Below are 11345 nucleotides of genomic sequence, written 5' to 3' on the forward strand. Positions count from 1 at the left end.
CAATAAAAAAAAACTCCCAAAAAAAAAAAAAAAAAAAAAAAAAAAAAAAAACACCTAAAATTACTGAATCAATACAGATGCATAAATCTAAATAAAGTATTAGCTAAATTAATTTAGTAGTATTTTCTACAATCAACCAACCAAATAAACATTTTGATTAAATAGGTGTTTCTTCCAGGAATGCAAAGAAAGATGGTTCAATAGCATAATACTTAGCAATACAACTTTAACTTTCATTCTCAGTTTGAGTTTCATTAATCTTCTTTTTCTAATTCTTTTTTTTTTAGAGAGAGATTTTTTGCTATAGAGACGTGTACTTGCTGGAGAGACAGAGACAGAGAGACATAAAGGGAGAAATCACCCCCAGGGGGAATGGCCACACTGCAATCCCTTCTCCTCCATTCTCCTCTTGGGATTTTGGGCACACATGCACACGCGCCCAGCATGAGTTTCAATCACTAGGTCTGGGACTCAAACCACGGTCGACTATGTGGGAGTCCAGCGACATAACCTTTATGCCATTATGCCATCTGCTGGCCCCTTTTATTCCTAATTCTTAATATATTACCAGAGACTGTTGATTTGAGAATGTTCTCTGTAGAGATAAATATAGGTATATAGTGCTAAAAATTTATCTTCTTTTAAGAATCATGAACCCTTGAGTATCATCTCTGTTGGTTTCTTGGCAATGCCTTCAAATAATCCTTTGCTTATATTTGTTCAGTTTTTGTCATACTATTTCAAGACTAGCTTCTTGATCATGGCTGAAACAGGAAATCTCTCACAATTCTTATTACTGGGTATTTTGCTACCCCAGGCCTGGTGGTAGAGAGTCTCTCCTGTTTCTATGGAGAAAGGCCAGGGTTTAAAGGAATGGCTGTGTTGTAGACAGACCCACAGACTGAGCAGGAAACACCAGACTTGCATTTCTTCACTAAGTAACTGATTGGGTTTGTTCCAAGGTTACCTCTAATACAGTGGAATTCTGTGACCCATTTTGTAAGCATTGAGCATCTGGTCCCCTACAAGTGGCTTAAACAAAGTGAAATTTAAAAATACATAGATATGTGTAAACATCCAGAAAATACATTGTTTCTGAGTTTCAATAAGTAAAATGACAGTTTCCTGTTAACTTCAAAGTATTATGTTTAGACGGTTATACTAGTACTCTGTCTGGAGCATTGAAGAATGACTATTCTGTTTTCTTAATTACTATGCATACCTTGTTAAGTATCAAACTATTTGAGCCCATGGCACTTTAAATAAAAATATATAATCACAACATCAGCTATTTTAGATCATACAGACATTATTACAGCTTTTTTTCAGTTATGCACAAAAGATACAAATTTTAGAGAGTGATTAATACAGTTACTTTGGAGTAATGAGATTTTTATATAAAGCAATCTTTATAATAACTAAGCCAGAATCTAATTGGACCAGCAATTACTTCAAACAGCATTGATTTTATCTTTTCTTGCCAAATTATTTTGAAAGTAGGTTACCTAGCTTTTATTGTTAATGAAAATAAGTTTTCACAAGGAAGGCAAAACACACTCATGGTTAGCAGGACTAACCTGTCCTGTCATCTCAGGAGCCATGGGGATGGTGGGCCAGAAGTAAGAATAAACAGCAAAAAACACCAGCCAGAGGATTATGCTTCCCCAAATGGCCAAATGACTAAACTGTAAAAGAAGAGAATTGTGGAAACACTTCAGTCTTTTCTGTTTAGAAAGATAGATATTTAAACTCTATCAACTAACAAAATACATTTGCCCAGGCCATACATTCTTACATGAGGATATTGACCATCTCACTTATTTTATATTTGAGACCTCCTTCTAGCACCCTTCTCAGAATATTTTGTGCAGACTCAAGGAGCCATGGTGTAAAGAATCTTTGATCACCCAAGCCAAGTGACAGTCAGTGTCTCCAGTAAAAATGGTCAATAATTGATGAGTTATTTAATGAGATCATCTGCTATACCTACTTAGGAGGGGTCTTGAAAAAGTCCATGAAAAGTGCATATTAGAGAAACAACTATGCATGAGTTTCAAAAATGTCTTGGCACCATAAACTTGTACTTTAATTCCATTTTTTAAATTAATTTTTTGAAGCACCCCCTACTTCCATATTAATGCAAAGCTTTCTTCAGGAAAGTTTGAACAGAAATCACTGAGAGAGATAAAACTTGGGGCCCAGAGGTGGTGTAGTGATTAACGCGCTGGACTCCCACATGGCCGATTACAGTTTGAGACCCGTACCAGGCAGCTTGAGAATCATGCCAGTTGCATGTGCGCACATGCCCCAAATCCAGGGAAGAGAATGTAGAAGAGACTGTGGTATGGCCATCACCCCCCCCGGGGGGGGTGATTTCTCACTTTCCCTCTCACTGTCTCTGTCTCTCTCCAACGAGCACACATGCCCTATGACAAAAAAAAAAAACTTAAAAAGAGAGAAAGATAAAACTTTGACCATATTATGCTTATTTTGTGTAAATAGTTCTGGGACAAGGATAGAAGTTATGATTTTTATCTGAATTATATGCATAATCCTGGTGGAGACTTTGGCTGAAAGATCACTATTGGTACCTGGGTCTGAGGCCTTGTGCCAAATTCTCTACTAAGGAGGCTAGACCTTTCTGATCTGTTTATCTGCTGTTGCTTTGTGTTAGCACAGTTTTCTGTTAGCAGAGGGACGGGAAGGAAACACCTAGAAGATCTCCATTTTAACTTCGGGCTATGCTGTATATAGATTTATCCTCTCTATATAATAAGGCAAGTAGCTACACTACACTAGATGATTTCTTAAGAGCTCAAGTGCTCTCATTTAATTAGGCACTGCTCATGACTTAATCATGTCTGAACAAAAAAATATATATATTGAGAAAATAAACAATCTGCTACCTCTCAAAGTATTTGTTAATAGATATTTACAAGTCATGATAGGAGGCAATTTTTTTATACTCTGTTTAAAGTAACCCGCTAGCTAAAGGACTCCTCCTCCCTCTGGTTAGAGTAAATAGCATTTGCTTCCTGAGTGGTCTCCCTGTGGTCATGAAGGAGGTGACAAAGAAGAACATCAGCTCAAAACTGGGAACTTGAAAGATTCAAAACTTTCAAGGCTGGGGACTAGCAGTTGGTGTAATAGCTATGTTGCTGGACTCCCATGTAGCTGACTGCGGTTCAAGTCCTGGACCCAGTGACTTAAACTCATACCGGGCATGTGCGCGTGCATGCCAAAGATCCCAAGAGGAGAATGGAGGTGAAGGGATTGCGGCGTGACCATCCCCCCTGGGAGATGATTTCTTGCTTTCTGTATCTGTCTCTCTCTGTCTTTCTGGTGAGTGCACATGTCCTACAGCAAAAACCTCTCAAAAAACAAACAAACTTTCAAGGCATATTCATGCAACAGTTCTCTTATAGTCAGTGTAATACGTCAGCACAATTCTAGGCATTTCTGTATGCTTTAGCCTTTTCAGACAGGTCTCTGTCGGAACTATCCCCAGGGGTTAGAAGCCAGTCTGGTCTGGAGAAGTTCCCATTCTGTGATATCTCTGCCCCTGCTCATTCCATGCACTGAAACAGGACTTTCAGCAGCCTCCTCTTCCCCAACAAAGAGCCCCTCTTGCGCCCACACCGAAAGGCAGGGTAGCATAACAGCAAAAGCAGGAGGTAGTCCCTTCTCTTTCTTGCCTTGTCCCAGGCTCCCTCTTACCCTCCATGAGAACTGGTGGGAAGGAGCCTGGTTTGTCATAGGCCAAGCCTGTGGCTTTTGCTAGGTCTGCTTTGGACTTGAAATACATAATACATGTCTATTTATGAATAAACGCCTGAGATTCACTGTATGAGGATATAAGTGATTGTGGACTGAAGAATCACTCTTATTGGAGAGTATTTAACAAGTAAAAAGAGAAATAGAAAATACCTGTTTCTACATTTATGTCTTATTAATGTGGAGTAATAACCATTCCTAAAAATAATGTGCCCTATGAATTGCTAGTAAAATATTTTCATGCAGAAATCCTCTGTGCCAACTTAATGTTGATGACTAGCTGGGAAAATAGCAGTAGTTAGAAATCTAAATGGATGGCATTAAAAGAAATATGTGATATATTTTATAACCAAAGAAGACATATGTGCTATGCTTCAAAAGTGATATACTAATACAACTTCATGTCGTCTCATAAACATTTTGAGCACAAGTTGGTAAATAACTCATGAATAGCTGCGTATGTACTTATTTATACATATTCATTTAAATAATTAAGTTCATAAAAAATAAAATTCTGCTGGGACCAGCAGTTAGCATAATGACTTTGTCACTGGACTCGCATGTAGTCAACCGCAGTTCATGTCCCGGGCCCGGTGGCTTAAAATTCACGCCAGGCACATGTGCATGCATGCCCAAGATCCCAAAAGGAGAATGGAGGAGAAGGATTGTGGTGTGGCCATCCCCTCTGGGGGGTGATTTCTTGCTTTCTGTCTCTCGGTCTCTGTCTGTCTGGTGAGCGCACGTGCTCTATAGCAAAAACCTCTAAAAAAAATAAAAAAATAAAATTCTGCTTAACTGTCCAAAAGTTCTATTTTTAATAATAATCTAAGGAAATGATCACTCATGTCCATAGCTAGATAAGTACATATATGCTTATAACAGTTGGTTATAAATTGTTTATAATGACAAATGTTTAGACAATTATTCTGAAAGCAAATAATAAACATTAATGTTATAAAAGATAATAGAGCCATTAAATGAGATATAAAAATTAAAGTATTAAATATATATTATTAAGTGAAAAAAGTAAATGGCAAAATATTAGGTATATTTTGATCCTATTTTTGTGGGAAAAATATGCATAGAATAAAGACAGAAAGAATAGCAACTAAAATGCCAACATTATTTGCAATGGAAAGTACAGATAATAATATTCCTCTCTCCGTATTAACTAAATTTTCTGTATTTGAATTAAGACAGTAAATTAAGAATCTCAACTAATGGCATGCTAAGTTGAATCTATTTCCAACGTAAGGCAGAAAAATAAATATCCCAAAATCAAGAGATGACTAATAAGACTTTATCCAGTTTAAATCATCATTTAAATATAAAAACAAAAGAAAGTAAAATATGGAGATTAGAAAAATAACATGTTATTCTTTTAAAACTTAAAAAGTAAATTAACATACAGAGAACTACACTGGATTGAGGAGGAATCCTAAAGAATACTCACTTTAGTCCAAGACGTGGTCTCCAGCCCAGCTTTCAGACAGACAGTAACAACTACATACTGTGCAAGGTAAGAAGGGAGGGAGGAAGACTGAAAAACTGTATTCAAAAATTTCAATTAGAATCTAGTTCTCCCACTCCTCTCCTGACCTTCCACCCCAGTTCTCCTCCATGTCTCCTGGAATCTGATGTCATTAGGTTGCTACATGTTCTACTAGGTTTTAGTTTGGAGAATGATGTAGTGTTTTCCTGTACATGTTCCATGTTTAGAAACTCTTTAATATGTGACACAAATCAATGCTATGTTCTACTTTTTTAAAAAAATAAATAACATACAAGTTTGATTTCATCTAAAAATCAAATGTATTGATAAAAAATACAGTTGTCGTCCAGCTACAGAGATGGAAGCAGAAGGGCATTGCTGTGCGATACTGGAGCCACATGGAAGACCCAGGTTCAAATCCCAGACTAACCTAAACCCACGGGGCATGGTGGTATCTGCCTACGGTCCTAACTAGCTAGGAGGCTGCTAGGAGGAGCAGGAGGATAATGTTATGGCATGATCCTGTGAAAAATTATTTATATGCTTCCCTCTCATTAAAAAAAAAAAAGTTGAGCAAGATATTGGGTCATTGAGAAAGTCGAGATGCATTTTTGCATAGAAAAACACAGAAAAATATGTCATGACTTTTCTGATAAGAGATTGAAATAGTTATGGGTCAGAAAGCCTTCCCTACTTTTTGCCTTTTGCATTACTATTATATATATATTTTAGAAATATCTCATCAAGGCTCTGGAACACTTGTTTAGGATTATGATAAGTCAAGGCAAGTTGACTTGTTCATAATATTGAGTCTTCTTGTCAATAAACATGATCTATTTCTCCATTTAGATTATTACTTTTTTTGAGAGGTTTTTGCTATAGGGCACATGCACTCACCAGAAAGACAGAGACAGAGAGACAGCGAGAAATCAGTCCCCAGGAGGGATGACCATGCCACAATCCCTTCTCCTCCATTTTCCTCTTGGGATCTTGGGCATGCATGTGCACATGTCCAACATGAGTTTAAGTCATGGGTTCTGGGACTCAAACTGCAGTTGACTACATGGGAGTCCAGCAACATAGCCATTACGCCAATTGCTGGTCCCTCCATTTAGATGATCTTAAGGTCACCTATAAAGTTTTATAATTTTCTCAAGAATGTTTTGAACAGTATTCATAGATTTATTCATACGTTTGATATTATACTATTAAATTCTATTTAAATTTTTAAAATTTGCTAAATATTTGCTACTGGTTATTGAATGGGATTGCTTTTTTAAGTTTCATTTGTTTGTTTGTTTGTTTGTTTGTTTTATGAGACAGAGAGAGAGGCATCCTTGAAAGGATCTTGCTATACCTCAACACCTGTCTCTAGGCTGCCAGGATCATGGGTGTAGGCACCCAGCATGTTTTAGGTTGACTTGGAATCCCAATCCTGTTCCTCCAGCATTGCAGAGCAGTGCATTGTAGCTGAGCCAGAAATACAATTGATTTTAAAATAGTGATCCAGCAAATTTCCAACCCTTTTTATTGTTATATTTTACCTATAGAAATTTTTGTATTTACTATGTACATATTCATGATCATCAAAGCTTTAAGACAGATTTTTTCTTTTCATAGCTGATACTCCTTATTTCATTTTCTTATCTTATCGCACTGATTAATAACTCTACTTCAAAGTTGAAGAGGAGTGGTAAGAAAGCATCTCTGTTTTATTCCTCATCTCAAAAGAAAAGGTTCGACACTCCATTAAATTTGATTCTGTTGCAAGGTAAATACTTATGCAGTAATAGACACATAATACACTGAGTTTTTTAGATACTACATTTGAAGTAATCTTCGATTATGTTCACTTCCCTAACATCAGTATTAATATTCTAGCAAGCCGTCATCATTCATCTAGGCTATTCTAGAATGCTTTACCTTAAAGGTTCCCAGGGACTGGTCCTACTACTTCGAGTTCATTCATCTTTGCCATTACACCTGGACCTCTCCTCCTGAGAGCACAGTTCTCAGTGTGCTTTAGTTGCACTGACCTCCTTAATTCCCTGAAAGCAGCAAGGTTGACTCTGCCTTACTGAAAGAATATTCCACTCCATGAGGGCTATCATTGGGTGTAGTATTTTCTCTAGTTCACTAACTTTTGGATCAGCATGCCTAGAGAGGTGGGTTAGTGAATGCACCATACCGAGTCTGCCAACTCCTATTTCTCCTTTGGCATCGCATTTTGAGGTTTTCAACATTGGTCTAGTCTCCTTTCCTTCTTCAGTTACTATGGGGAATAATTTTGCTATACTTCTTTTGTTGTGAGTTTTACTTTTTTGGTTTTATTTATTTACTTACTTTTTGAGAGATTTTTGCTATAGGGCATGTGAAACAAGGAGACAGAGAAAGAGAGAGAAAAAAAATAAGGAACACCCCCACCCCCAGGGAGGGGGATGATCATGCTGCAATCCCTTTTCCTCCATTCTCCTCTTGGAATTTGGGGCATAACCACACGCCTGGCATGAGTTTTAAGCATCCAGTCTGGGACTTGAACCATGGTAGATGATGTAGGAGTCCAGTGTCTTAACCACCACACCACCTGCTGGCCCTTATTTTACTTTTTTTTAATTCTTGGGAAATTGAGATTTCATGAGATCGATTTACTTTGGCATCTTAACTAGAAATCTCTTGTATGTATATATGTACATATGTATTAAAGTCCTCTCTGTTTAGAAATTCTTTAATGTATGAGTAAAATCAGTGCTATGTCCCAAGCTCTTATACATATATTCTCTATAAATAGCATGAAAGATCTGATTCTTCCTAGAAACTCAAGTGCCATCTCTCTAGAAAGTAATTTTATGAAAACCCAAGTAGTTTGGTTTCAACACAGTGTTTTGGACATGACACATTTAACTAAGTATTGATGAATGAATGAAATAAACAAACAAAAATGCTATCTAACTTTATGTATTTGATTTCTGTGATTGAGAAGAAGGTAAGGCATGAAGAGGTGGAGAGACTTGTAAAAAAGAAACTTGTTCTATGCACACATCCAAATAAATAAGAGAATGTTACCTAACCACATTTGATGTTCAGGAATAGACAGTATTTAGGTAAATAATCAAGAAAATCAGCTAATGTGAAAAGAGGCAATAGGCCATCAAGTTGTTTCTTGCATGGGAAAAAACTGGTTTGTGCTATGCAGTAAAGGAAAAGAATAATAAGTAGAAGAATATGTTTCTACTTGTATACAAAGGGATAACACACAATTGAATATGTATTTACAATTTTAGAATTATAAATAAGAGAGACCAGTAGATGGCATAATGGTTATGTCACTGGATTTGCACATAGTTGACCATGGTTAGAGTCCTGGACCCAGCGGCTTAAACTCACACCAGGCTTGTGTGCGTGCATACCCAAAATCCCAAGAGGAAAACAGAAGAGATTGCGTCATGGCCAACCTTCCTGGGGGAGGGGGAGGGGGGATGATTTCTCACTTTATTTCTCTCTGACAAGCGCACACACCCTATAGCAAAAAATCTCTCTCTAAAAAAAAAAAAATCTCTCTAAAAAAAAAAAAATCTCTCTAAAAAAAAAAAAATCTCTCTAAAAAAAAAAAAATCTCTCTAAAAAAAAAAAAATCTCTCTAAAAAAAAAAAAATCTCTCTAAAAAAAAAAAAATCTCTCTAAAAAAAAAAAAATCTCTCTAAAAAAAAAAAAATCTCTCTAAAAAAAAAAAAATCTCTCTAAAAAAAAAAAAAAAGAATTATAAATAAGAAACTACTAATTGTAGCTGTCGATACAAAAATTACAAGTCATAAAGAAAAAAATAATAGATTTAATGACATGAAATTAATGTGAGGAATCTATATTGATATGACAAAATGCCACAAAAAGTGAAAATTTTAAACCAGAAAATATTTTTGTAACAAATACAAAAAAGGCAAAAACCCTTAACATATATATATATATAAAATTATATATTATATATTATATATATATATATAAAGGCTACTACTAAGAAAAAGATCAGCAATTCAATGAAATTATTGGTAAAGTAAAACAAAAGGCAGTTTGCATATACACATACAAAAAGGGGGGCAGTTTTAACCTTATGCAAAGCAAAACCTGTCATAGCATATCACTTCACCTACTGGATCCAAACGTATAATAGGACCACTGCCTATAAGGGGGTTGGGGAAACTGATATTCTTACCATGAAATACATGCAAATTCTTTGGAGAAATATTTGGTGATGTCTTTTGAAATTCCAGTACCCTCTGATGTAGCAATTATACCTCAAGAAGTTTACTGTACAGATACACTTACTCATGGGCATAAATAGCCTTTGTGGCATTGTTCATAATGGCAAAAGACCACAAACACCCTTAGTCCACTAATGAGCGACTAGTTGAGTGAATAATTCACACAAGCAGTCCATGGTGGATAAGGCAGGTATTTATGGACTAATTTGAAATAATCACCAAGTACAATATTGTGAAAACAAAACAAAACAAAAGATGTAGAAGAGCATCCCCCTGGGTCAGCCCGTGGATAAGGGGACTAGATCCCACAAGGCTGACCACACAGTTTGAGATCCAGACCAGTAGCTTGAAAAATGTTGGATGCACGTGTGCTCATGCCCCAAATCCCAAAAAGAGAGAGAAATGGAGTAAAAGGGATTACTACATGGCCGTGCTGCACAGGGTGTGCTTTCTCATTTCCCCTCTTTCTTTCTCTGCCTTTCTCTCACAAATACATGGGCTCGCCAGCAAGTTGAACAAACAAAAACAAAAAACAGCATTCCCCACATGTTCAAAAATGTTCAAACATACATTTGTATATACATTTCACATTTCTACAAATATGTAAGCAATCACTATAATTTTTTTTTTTGGAAAAGGCATTAGAATGTGAAAGAGACTTCAAATTCACAAGATAGTTAGTGTCTTATAATGCTTAATTTTTTCAATTAGAAACTAGAAGTGATTTCATGCATATAAATTATCTTACCGTATAAATAAAATTTCCAAGAAACACATGGTCTATAGTGTAACCACCTTTTAAGACCACATCTGAAAAGCAAAAAAAGTCATTATTTTATCTTTATGAAGCCTGAAACATAGATTTTTGAATTAGGAACCTATTTTGCTCACCCAAAAATATTTATCATTTACCACAGTTCAAAAATATTTATTGATTACCATATTTCTAAACTGATAAGTCAGTGACAACAATCTTTCCTTTGTCTATCATATCTGTAACAGTTTTTCTACCTCTTACTCTCTCTAAAGATACATTAAGCAACAAATAGATAAACAAATCACAAGGAATATATAAATGTGATTATTAAGCCTAGTTTCACATGCATCTAAACTATCTTTTGGAATCTATAAAGTTTAAAGAGTCCAATGAGTAATGCTAGATAGCAATGGATTTTTTAAAAACAATTGTTGTAGGGCACATGCACTTGCCAGAGAGAGACAGAGAGGGAGAGAGCGAGAGTGAAAGTGAGAAAGTACCTCCTCACCCCACGAGGGAGTGGGTAGCTACACCTCAATCCCTTCTCCTCTATGTCTTGTTCCTTTCAGAATTTTGGGCAGTCACACACACCATGGCACAGGCTGGCCCTAATAATTTTGTTATCATGTTTTTCATATAATTTCTTTCCTAACATTACTAAAATAATAAACTTAGCAGATCACTTGAAATTATGATAGAATTTCATAATTCTCTACAACTATTGCTAAGTAAAATTTATTATCCTATGAAAGGATAATATCTCAATATTACAGTAATTTTTTCAGATCTTCTTTACACTTTTAAAAATTCTCAAATACATATTGGAGACCTCTGGTTGATACGAAAATTTTGGATCTAGTACCACTTCGGATAGCATACTCAAGTAATAACATGGTTTAATATCTAGTGCGTCAAACAGGTAACAGAAAATCACTCTCTCTAATTACTAGCAAATTGCTTCCACAATATCCTGGGGCTTAAGCATCAGATACCATTAAATTCAGCAGGGTAGTTTTGAGATGTGTTTAAGGTTGCTCTCACCTCAGAAAGTCTCTTGTGAGCTATT

The 11345-nt window shown here is 35.9% G+C and overlaps 1 protein-coding gene across 1 annotated transcript in view; it reads right to left on the minus strand.

The window, feature by feature from the left end:
• The window catches only part of LOC102498413 (phospholipid-transporting ATPase IB-like), a 211413-nt gene that overhangs the window by 20378 nt on the left and 179690 nt on the right, over positions 1-11345 (minus strand). The window contains 3 exon segments of the mRNA XM_014592016.2: positions 1578-1685; positions 5228-5284; positions 10271-10332. Coding sequence (XP_014447502.1) covers positions 1578-1685; positions 5228-5284; positions 10271-10332 — 227 coding nt within the window.

The sequence above is a fragment of the Tupaia chinensis genome, unplaced genomic scaffold (genome assembly GCF_000334495.1).
Source record: "Tupaia chinensis unplaced genomic scaffold, TupChi_1.0 Scaffold000634_1, whole genome shotgun sequence".
In the NCBI taxonomy this organism is placed as follows: Eukaryota; Metazoa; Chordata; class Mammalia; order Scandentia; family Tupaiidae; genus Tupaia; species Tupaia belangeri.